The sequence below is a fragment of the Lonchura striata genome, chromosome 14, assembly GCF_050655825.1.
Source record: "Lonchura striata isolate lonStrDom1 chromosome 14, ASM5065582v1, whole genome shotgun sequence".
NCBI lineage: Eukaryota > Metazoa > Chordata > Aves > Passeriformes > Estrildidae > Lonchura > Lonchura striata.
In genome coordinates this window covers 4,516,312-4,528,103 of record NC_140716.1, presented here as the reverse complement: position 1 = coordinate 4,528,103, position 11,792 = coordinate 4,516,312, and the positions used below count along the sequence as shown (strand labels likewise).

The 11,792-nt window shown below is 41.1% G+C and overlaps 1 protein-coding gene across 1 annotated transcript in view; it reads right to left on the bottom strand.

Moving 5' to 3' along the window:
• Positions 1-236: 236 nt before the first annotated feature.
• The window catches only part of GNA12 (G protein subunit alpha 12), a 40,374-nt gene continuing 28,818 nt past the window's right edge, over positions 237-11,792 (bottom strand). Inside the window, exons 3-4 of the mRNA XM_021549394.3 lie at positions 8,392-8,442; positions 237-7,377 (exon numbers count right to left, since the gene is read on the bottom strand). Coding sequence (XP_021405069.1) covers positions 6,808-7,377; positions 8,392-8,442 — 621 coding nt within the window. The 3' untranslated portion in view covers positions 237-6,807. The remainder of the gene's footprint in view (positions 7,378-8,391; positions 8,443-11,792) is intronic.

The following is an 11,792-nucleotide window of genomic DNA, read 5'->3' as shown; positions in this document are numbered from 1 at the left end:
AATGTGTCACCAGCCTGAGCTCCTGCACACCCTCAGGAAGGATGATTCCACCCAGGACTAGGAGATACCTAAAGGTTACAGACTGAGATTTCATGACATGGCAGCTGCACTTCCATACAGTCCATGCTGCTGCTTGTTCAAAGGCAACTCTCACAAAAAAAAAAAAAAAAAAAAAAAAAAAAAAAAAAAAAAAAAAAAAGTCACCTCAAACTCTGTTGAAAGATAAAACCCATAGAGAACAGTATAACAAGTCAAGTTTTAATAGATTTATAAAATTCATATATACAAAACAGTAAACTAAGTCACCAAAGCTATAAAATACACTTTTTACACATCACAATATAATTTTATCTAGTACACAGTTTTCGTAAGTTGAAACTATTACAGCAAGTAGCTGCTTCTATCACAGATGCTGTTTTGGTGCAAGAAAGACACTTATGTGAGCAGTCTGGGACTGTGCTTTTACTTTATGCATTTTCCACCTTCTTTTAGTTTGTCACTGTTTTTAAAGTACTTTCCTGTGAATTGTTAAGAAAATTAAGGCTAAACTCAGGCCTTTCTTGCCCAATGTAGTGAACTGGTTTAAAAAAAGACTGATATTGCATAGCATGTGTGTTAATGCATAGGCACCGGAGAGCAAGTACATTGCAGAATAAAAGATAACATCACTTGGCTTCCTAAGCTATGTGGTCATGTCACAGATAACCTGGTGTTTTATCTGTTTGTTTTTGTAAATTTTGATTCCACAAACAAGACAACTCCTCACTAGAGTGAGAAACACCAGCACTGTTGCTCAGTGGAGTCTCCAGAAATACCTTTTAATCTGTATCATCAGTTGAAGCCCATTCCACATCCCAGACAACACAACTGGAGAAACACCCCCTATCCCCCAGAGGGGTTCATGGCTTCAATGCAAACAGGACTCTGAACACACCTCTCCAAACCTAAGTCCACCAAGCACCTCCCCAAGCCTCGTGAGCTCCCAGCAGATCCTTTCTCCCCCACACCCCCTGCTCCCTGCCCTCTCCTCTCAGCCTTTGTGCCCAACCACCCCCACAAGAGATCAGTGGCAAGTAACAGCAGAGAAGTTGTGCTACTCAAAACCTCTCACTTCCCTCAAAAGATGCTCTCTCAGGTCCTACTTATTAAAAAATGTTGCTCTCTATCAGTTGTAGGTGTTATTCAAAGAATGGAAACAGCCTCTTACCTTCTTGTGCTCTGGTATCTTGAAGAAAGTTTAAGCAGCTGTCAGGAAGGAGCAAGATGCACTGTCTGGCCAGAGATCTGCATACTGTATTTTATCAAAATTGAGTTTTAGCACCCAGTGATGAACAGAGGAAGAGAAAGATTTACAATGGCAGGGCCAGCCTTGCCAGACTGCTGCTCTTAATTCACAGCCAGTGGCTCTCTGGAGTCACTCAAAGCTTTTGGGTCAGTGCAGATGGCATTTCATTTCTATACAGTCTTCACCATCAGCCTTTGGCATCTGTTTAGACACTAGCTCCCCTCTCCTGCTCCCCTCCAACATACTTTGGCTTTTTTTTTTTACCAGAATGCCCACCTTGGAAGTTAGTGCTGTTCTTTTTCCCCCTCTATTTTCACACCAGACAGAAGATCCAACCTTCAGTCACAGGCCACGGGCTGGGCTGGGACAGCTCCTCAAGCCAGGCACAGAACCACCAGCACTGACAATCTAGAACCTCCACACTCCCCACCCAATAAGAACACAAGCATATCAACACACAAACTTTAACACCGCTTTCCAAATGCCACTGTCAAGATAAAAATGTCAAGGACTGAGCTGAACTGCCCAACCACCAAGATGAGCAAAAAGGCAGCATCACCTGGTTAGCAGAGAGGCAGTTTCAGCTCCAAATCTCCTGGCTTTACTCATTTCCATCTATGTAAAAAAAGATTAGTGTTAAAACAAAGAAGTGCCCACGTCACAGCACAAAGCAGAGATCACCCCAGCTAATTACAAAACAGGTATTATCAAAAAGCACTAGGTCTTGCATTACCAATTATTCCTCACTAGGCTACACAGTCCTCACCTAGAACTGTGTGCAGTCAGCATCAACTCAGGCCAAGTCTGGCCCAGACCACACCAGTCTTCCTGATCCATAATGGATGCTCCCTAAAAATCTGTTAAAAGCTCATTTACAAAAGTAGGCACAGATGTTTTATAGTTGCTACTGAAACACCCCACCCACCACTTTGTGTTACAGAATTACAGAGTATGAGGTAAAGAGTTGGCAGTGCTATATCAAACCCCTGACTACACCATGTGATTTTATACTAGAAAGAGAATACAGAAAAGAGGGTACTGCTAAACTTACAGTTCTCATCATGAGATCAGTGTTTGCTTTACATGACAAACTGCACTGTGTGGAGGTGTTGCATATCGTGTTTGTCTCTCAAGCTGGCACACATCAAATCATCCATCAATGCAGCAGGTACTCCTGAAAATTTGATGACAGAAGCCAAGCTAAATCAGGTGTCAAAACTCACTGATGGAAAATCAGAGGGGCCTTTTAGAGAAATCCTCTAAGTCCATGCACAAAAGGAATTTTCCCTCCAGAAATAAAGAAGTACACACATAGAAAAAACTCCAAAACATAAGTTAATATAAGTTAAAACATAGTTAATACAAAGACAGCCATCTAAAGGCAGCTGAGGACCTGTTTTCTAAAATGCTGTTCTGTGGAAGGCAGCTGTCTGTCACTAAAGAAAACTGCTGGTTTCTTCACTGGTTTCACATCTGTTCTTTTAACTGCTTTAATTCTACATTTCTCTGCAGATCACAATAACCAGCATGGGTGAATTCCCAGAGGGAATGAGGCCATAGAGATGGGGGGGCAATACATGGACAGGATGGACACTCCAAATGCACCACTTTTCACACCAAATGCCAATTTAGCTGTCCTAGGGGAATTGTATTTTCATCTCCAGTGCCATGTACAAATGAGCTCTTCCTACTCCATTTCCCTATAGTTTATTTGCCACTACTTTCTCTACTGGGCCTGCCTGGCTACAGCTCAGCTTCACCTGCCTCAGAAGGCCTGGGAATGGTCATCTTCAGGAGCTTCATTCTTGTAACATGCCTAGTTCAGCAGCAATTAAAAGTTAACTATATGATCAAGTTACTAAGTCAAATAATCTAGGCTGCCATACTAAATAAGATCCATTCTCTGCCTGACACTGAAAGCATCTTTGAGTTGTAAAACTGAGTGGCCAGTAATTTCAATTCCATAACCATCATTAGTTAATTTTCAACATTAAGAACTATTTTACTCCTTCAAAGTGACAAGTGCCTATTGAATATGTCACTTGCAGAAAGCCACTCATCTTCTTTAACTGCAGCAAATCACCTTGCAATGCATCTAAGGGCTGCTCAGAGCTGACAGCACTGCAATCTGCAGGAGTGCTACTGACACACTCTATTAGCTTTAAACACTTGTTTTGAGGAAAACAAACACAAAGTAGTGCTGGAAAAATGACTCCCATTTAGTTTTTCTACTTAAACTCCAGGTTTACGTAAGTCTGTCCCCCAAGCACAGGCTGCAGGAGTTTCCTCTCTTTGTCCTCAGGAGAGACAACCCCTCTGCAGCATTCTGTCACTGACCCCGGGTGTCAGAGGGACAGCAAAAAGCTGATTTTTTCTTTAAAAAAAAAAAAAGTACTTGTTCAAGGTCTCCATCTGATCATCATCCTGCCTGTGACCCATTTCCTGACCAGGCAAATGAACAATAAGCCTATAAAACTAACAAAAAAAGATGTTCTCTCCAGCTGTGTTTACCTGCAAAGTTCTCCAGGATGTCACTTAAAGTTTTCTATTTGTTTCTGGTGAAAGGACTAAGCAACAGACCAGGGTCTGTCCCTAGAAGAGTGAACAACCTCGTCTACCTAAGCTCTGCTTTAGTAATTCACTGACTTACCACAACATGATATTCTGGCTTTATCATACTACAACTCTCCTTGAAAAAAACCCCAAGCCCCCTCAGCTGTGGCAAGACAAGTATTTTGCAGAGAAAGCTGACAGTTAAAAAAGACCCCCCACATGCTTTTTACTCACAAGCCAGCTCCTCTGCAAACTTGGGAAGGGCTTGATTTTTGCAAGGAGAGTTTTGTGACCTGGGGTTCCTGGTGTGACCCATCACTATCCAAACCTGACAGAACTCTGAGCCCACAGAGACAAAACATGGATTTTCACCTGCAGCTGCAGCCCCACACTCAGGCCCATTTCATCAATTAAAACAAAAAAGGCAAGAATGGGCCCAAGGGGGGCAAATTGGTTCCCCAAAACTGACTTAGTGTGCAAAACTGCCATATCATACAAAAAAAAAAAAAAGCAGCTTGAGAGCTCACTGTGAGATCTCTCATGCTGTTTCTTTTCCAGGTGCAGATTTTAAATTACTTAAAATATAAGTTGCATCATTAGTTCTGTTGAGGGTAAATCCATAAGGTGACTAAGGATACAAAACCATGGACGAGTGCCAAGAGAAAAACAGAACAGAAATTCCATGCTATGCCTCCCAGGTAAAACTACAGTAGATTCAGACACCCAACTGAGGTAATTCTTGAGAAAAAGTACAGTTGAAAGGGAATGTTTAACTAATTTGAGAAAACAAGTGTAATATTAACTCATCTGGAAAATTCAGTGAAAGAATAAAGCTCACAGCAAACTAGAACTAAAGTCAAGTCAATCTAGAAATCAGGTGAGCCCACAACTGCCTCCTCTTTCCCAGTGTCTTGTGTGAAGGGAAAACCACTACCAAGAACTCAGAAAACATCTGAAAGCTTTGAAAGCAGCCTTAGTCTTCAGCCAAACAAATGGGCTCAGAGAAACCAACTTTATGTGATGAGTAAACTCGTTTGCATCACGCCGTGGTGAAACATTTTCCTTTTCAAATGTAATAATCTTAAGATTTTTCCCCATCTGAATATTAGTCACATAACACTCTTCTTCTTCAAGGCTAAAAATTAATAAATATTGAAAAGACAGAGTTGGTCCTGGCAAAATAAGACTTGTTACAAGGAAGCTAATTCCTGTTTAAGTTTGCTGAAATTTAAGCTAGGTTTTCCCATCTGCAACTTCTCAGTTGCTTCTCAGGTCGATTCTGTGCCTGTTACAGGCACTGAAACAGCCACAGCTTTTCCACTCTGGAGCCTGCACAAGGAAAGCCAGGAGGCTGCTACATCAGGAAACTACACAAAAATACTGATATGAACATCTGCAAGCTTCAGAGGGGAAGAAAGATTCCAGATTTTATCCAAATTAACATGAAAGGACAACGGAACAGGACTTTTCTTTGACCACATTTCCCATGGGATTACCAGCTGAAGTAAAACTTTGCTTGTTTTGACATGCCATTACAGGCTCAAAGGGGATAAGAACTCCAGGGAATCTGCTGACTTTTTATGGGTACAAACAGCCCTTCAGGTTTTATTCTTGGATTAAAAACTATGACAAAAATTGCACAATATGCAATATGCTTAAGTTACCTAAAGGCCAACACTACAATATCTTCGGTTTGTCCACGTACCCCACTGCAGGAGAAAAGATCCAATGTCTATACACAGAAAAGGCACCTGGCAGAGATTGAGAGCACAAGGAAATTTGGAGTTCACACCCAAATTATTCACAGCCTCTTGCCATTTTACACCCAAACTGCCCAGAAGGGGCGACTCCAAACCTGTCTGTGCTCTGAGTTCCATGTGCATCACTATAGGCTAAAGATCCCATTAAGACACAGATTAAAGGCTAATTTTACAGCAAGGCCTTGCTGTCCAAATACATCAGTGCAGCTGGAAAGCTGGGATCTCCAGAGTGTTCAGTCTTCCTACAAGGTCAGCTGTTGGGAACTAATCAAGCAGCTGCTGTGCTGTGCTTAGAGAGTTTAGCTTCCAAACTTTTGAGTACAGGTGAAGCCCTGTCACGTGAGATACTGAACCTTCACAAATGCTGCCCACTGTGGGTGTAGGACAGTGCTAGCTGGCCATGGAGCACATCTCCCTTGAGCAACCACTGTGCAGATACATGGCTGGGTGCTCCAGCACAGGCTGCTGCACCAAGGAAATCAGTTTTCCCATGATGTAACACCCTCCAAGCATAGTGCAAAATAAGCCCTTCTCCGAATCAGCGAGGCTTCAAGTCCCCATCCCATTTACTCCAACAAGAGTTTCCTTAACACAGTTTTAGATTTCTGCCTCAGGAGACTCATGTAAAACCTTCAGACAAGAGCTATGCATCCACCTTGGGAGGTGGATTCTTGACCCCTGGCAAAGCTGAACACATACACACAAGACCTGGTTACACTCCTAAGGGTTAAGAATGGAACTTCCATTAACATTCTCCAATACAGCTGCCAATCTCATCATGTTCAGATTAGTTTGATCGATTCAGCACCTCCAAACTACAAAAAAAAAAAAAAAAAAAAGGCAGTTTGTACAATTAGTGTCTCTGAAAAATGAGCTCATTCATTTGAAACGTGTCTTCCATCCACGGTTTGTCAGGGATTTCTGTTCTCGAAGAAGGCAGACGGTGGTTGTGTCATTCAGCGTTCCAAACTCGGTGTGGAACCTACCACGGCCAGGTTTCAGTAGTGTTTTAGTCCAAATGATTCAGTAGCTAACATCAACACGACTCCTCCGGCCTATAGCTCCTCTGTTTGGACTGGCTAGTGTACAGCATTCCTGAGCCAAGGAATTCGCACGGCTCCAACGCCGCATGCAAGGGCCATAAAGAAAGGACAAAAACTTGGATCCAACCCTCCAGCGAAATTTCAACAGAGCAGGGGCTGCTCTCCTTCACTGCAGCATGATGTCCTTGAGGTTCTCCTGCAGGATGGTGTCCTTGACGGCGTGGAACACGAAGCGGATGTTCTCCGTGTCGATGGCCGTGGTGAAGTGGTGGAAGAGGGGCTTGCTGCGGTTCCGCCTCTTCCTGTCGAAGCACTGCACCAGGTAACGCTGCACGTCCTCCAGGCGGTGAGGGTCGCCCTTGAAGTCCGAGAAATACTTCTTAATGCTGACAGTCTTTACCTTCTCCACCAGAAGGTCCATCTTGTTGAGGAATAGGATAATGGAAACGTTAAAGAAAAGCTTGTTATTGACTATTGTCTCAAAGATATTCATGGACTCCACGAGTCTGTTTGTGCGCCTGTCTTCCATGAGGACCTGGTCGTATTCACTGGAGGAGACCATGAACAAAATTGAAGTTATTCCATCAAAGCACTGGAACCACTTTTGACGCTGAGATCTCTGTCCCCCAACATCCACCATCTTGAAAGGAATTTTTTTAATGATGAAATCATGCTCTACTATCCCCTTCGTGGCTTTTCTGGCCAGCAAAATATCTTGCTTGCTGGGAAAATAGTTCTGCAAAAGAAAGGAGAGAATTGTCAAAGAAAGTCCTTCAAAAATTCCGGCTAATGCCTGAATACTGAAGGGATGGGTAAAATCACCAGGAGTGCTTTTAAATTTAGCAATTATCAGATGAAGAATAAATACTCAACTTTAAAACACTGGCCTGTTGACCATTTAGCTCAACACTTTGTAAACAGCTACAGAAGATCCCGATATATATGAGAACAAAAAATAAAAGACTAACTCACTACTTCACATTTTCATCCATCAAGACTCTTCATTTAAAGTTGAAGTGCATTTTGTCATCATGAAATTCTTAGCTACAGTGTTACTGACACTTAGGTAGTGTTCAATAAAGCAGACCAAATCATCACTGAAAGGTTTGGTTTTCTTTTAAATATAGCTTTTCCACAGTTCATTATTCTTAAAGGATCCTCTTGAAAGTTTTAGTGGAAACTCTTCTTCCAGGTTCACACTCTATAACCAGCAAGTACAGCAGCAGATTCTACCACAGGCTGTGGCCCAATCTACTGCTATAGAGATATTTGTTCTTCAGAACCTTATCATTGTTAATGTTTAGGAAAATTATCTCCCTTCCTTCCCCTCCAAGTGTCCTGACAGATGTTTTCATGACAGATTTTGAATCCTGCAAGTGCTATGAATGATTTTTATTTTGCTAGGGTTTCATTCTGCTACCTTAAGGAGCAGCAGCCATCAGAACATCAGGGAAAGGGAACAAGATCCAGAGAACTGCACAGAAGCCTGATAAAATATGTGCACAAATACAATTTCCATTTGTTGTCTGTCAAAAAAGATTAAACAAATGCTAAGCTTCAGTTTTAGAAAGCTGGAGTTTACTGTTTCTACAGAAAGAACACTGAATTTAATGCATTATTATTTCATAAACAAAGCAAAAGACCCAAGCAAACCCCATTAATCACAGCACACTCAGGCTCTTCTTGTCTCTTGGAGCTCTCTGGTCAGAAGATAAAATAATTCAACACCAAAGGGGGGCAGGTTCCTTACCAGCTGACCGATCCGATCCAGGTTATCCAGGAAGTATTTCACTGATTCACCCTGTGGAAAAGGAAAGACATGGGAACTGAGCTTGTTTCTAGGACAGCAAATCCAAGGCCTTCTTCCCAACATGCACTGAGGTCTAACAGAGCAGTATCACGAGGTCTGGAAAAATCAAAGTTGTGAAGAAATTTGAACAAATGCTCAGATCTAGCCAGTAAATCTCCACAATAAAACAGAAGTGTTATTAAAGTCAGTTCTTTGACTTAAAGAATTTGGCTCTTTTCCCTTTGTAAGATAAGTGCAGTTAACTGACACTGAGTGGGAGTAAAAAATGAAACATTTCTAAGAAAACAGTGTATTTTGTTTAAAATTCATAACAGTGAACAAAAGCATATCCTAGAAAAGTGGAAGATTTAAGCCCCCCCCAATTTATGATGATTTAAGCTAGACTTGCTTGTCACAAACAAAGGAAAAAATAAAAGAGCATTTTCAAGGACTTGCTCTTCTAGAGACAGTTCCCCTTCTGGCCTCAAGACTTTTAATAATAGATTTGCTCATCTTGTAGAAAGGCCTTTAGCAATTATACTGAGAAGAAAACAGGAATATTTACAGTGAAAATTAATTCTTGTGTGAAAATTTACTCTTGTGTAAGAGGATTTGGTCTTTTACCAAACAAGCTTACCTGTGTGTCCCACCCAAATCAAGGGCCCCTTTGCATTAAGCGGGGACAAGAAGCCCTGCACAGACTTTTAAAGAAGTGACAATTTTGTTTCCATACAGATCCAGGCTACTCTGGAGTGAAACCCTCCAGCAAATCCTTCATGAAGAAGTAATTCAGTAAGTCTTCTTTACTGCTCTGGATGTGTCTTGTAGTTGTAGCCATATCAAGAGAACACTAAAGTGGAAAATCCTGCTGCCTTTTAGTGATTTTAGGCAGGAAAAGCCAATCCTTATCACAGATCAGGGCTGTCAGTCATGACCAAATGACAGTGGGTGCCCTCACCAAGTCACTAATTCAGAATGGAACTTCCTCCAAGTACTCCAGCTGCAATATAAACTCTAAACCACACATCCTCCTCTGCACCACAGGTCTGAGACAGCAGAACAGAATTCTTGCCCCCAATACAACTCTAAACAGATGAACACAACATTCACTGTGAGGAATCAGACTGGAGATCAGAGGATTCAGTGCTGGACAAGTACAGACTCCCAGCATAAGGCACATACAAAAGGAGCTGGAGCTTATTATTTCCTAATATTTAAAACTGGAAGTGTCTTTTCATAAAGGAGAGAGAACACACGGATTTGCAAAAGACTACCATGTATCAACAAAAGATTTACAATGGATTGCTGGCAGAAAAAAACACTTCTTTTTTTTTGGGGGGTGGGGTGGGGGAGAGGGGAAGTTTCCAAAGAACAATTGCTCTAAGAGCTTCCTTACAATCATGAATTTTCATAAGGTGAAAGTAATTTCCTGTATTTTTTGGCACTCTGTGGATCAGAAGAGATATCACAGACTGCATGAATAAGAGAAAAGGGCTTCCTGTACAGCATTAGTCATATTCAGGAGATGGGAGAGCCCAGAAAGAAAAGATCACTGAAGCTACCAAAAATCCCTTCTCTATCTATTGTGCTCCATCCCACACAGCTCCTTCAGACGTGCAAAAATATGGCAAAGGGGCCATTTCTGATGGAGATTCTTCCAAGTTTCTACCCAGTTGCTTCAAGAGTCCCTGCCTGTCTGTCTACCCTCCCATGTGCCTGTGAAATGCAGGGACACACAGGCAGCATCACCTGATTTACAGCTTCTGCCTCCCCTAATTCCTACCCCACACATCCATCACTCTGACATTCTGCACACTGATAGGGAGGTAAGAAAATAAACTGATTAATGGAAAAAAAATACATGTTCATTTCTGCAGTGATTTAAGGAAAACAGACTTCTCTAGATTCTTACTCAGTTCTTATTAACGTTGCAATTAAGCCATGTAATTTGCTCAGGGAAATTTTAATCAGCAATGGCAAAGCACTGGGAGAGCTGGTAACCAAGTCAGGTGGCTGGAGCAGGTGTGAGCACCATATGCATGGTCTGACAGATCTGAAGGAATCTGAATATTCTCTTCTAGCACAGAATCCAAAGGCATCCAGTACTTAAGTCAAAATATCTGTTTCCAGCCAAAACAACAAATCCTCAACAAGCTCCAGAGAGGTTGAAGTTTAAAAACCCTCAAAACATTAAAGCACACAAACATGAAGGGAGGAAAAACACCCACCAAAAACCTTGCAGAGCAATAAGCTCAAACCCAGCAGACACTCAAAACCTCCTGCTTTAATGATTCCCTGATTAATGATTCTTTATTAAATCCTAGGGAAGTGTGAACTCAGTTCCTGCTCCAAAGGCTTCTGGAATAACTTTGTTCTACATCTCAGATTTACAGCAAACTGGGATATTCTGGGAAGCACAGTCAGTTCCTCTAGGCAGCAGCAACACACATGCACTGGGCATTAACTGACTTGATGAGTAACATGTAACATATTAAATGAGGAAAATATGGAAACTCCAGGTTTCACAACTGTTTGCTATTAGTGTTTTTAATTAGAACAGTTATGCTAACTGAACATTCCTTTCTACATTCGTTTTCCCTAGTCATTTAGACAGCAATATTAATTAGATCTAAAGTCAAATTCATTGAGTTTTATATCAAGCTGCACTTTAATGGATTTTTGAATTCCACCAACATATTATTGTTTATGCAAAGTTGTCTCATGCTTTGGGTATTATACATGCATACAAACAAATGCTTATGTATATAAACCTACGTATATAAAAATATACACACAGTTTCTAAATCAAAGTAGATTTTCCATTCAAAGCAAGCAATTACCAAAATAAAGTATCAGCTGCCCCCCTTTTGTGTTGAATTATTTTTTCTCTTCATGACACTGGCCATAAAGAAGCTGGTTTGGCTTTTTCAATGCAAATATTTAGTGTTTCCCCAGCACCCATCTGGCCATTCAGCTCCATTCAAAGCTGGCTTAGCAGTACAAGTGCTCTCCTCCTCCAGATCTTAGCCACTTATTTCAGGTCCATGACCATGACTTCCTATAAAAGTGTCAGCAAATATTTGCAGTTCATTCATCAGATACTAAAAATATCTTTATGCAGATTGATGACTTCAATTTCAGTGTTTTAATGGTCTTATTGGGAAAAAAAAGCTTATTTTAACATCACAATCTATTTCAAGCTATGCTTGCAAAGTAGAAATGAAAGCTGAAGTTATTTATAATATATGCATATTTATATACTCTATGTATATTTACACTACGTCTAACTACCCAAATATAATCACATCGTGGTGTATTCACTTAAAAAACAAACAAAAAAGATCCAGATCAGATCTTTTACA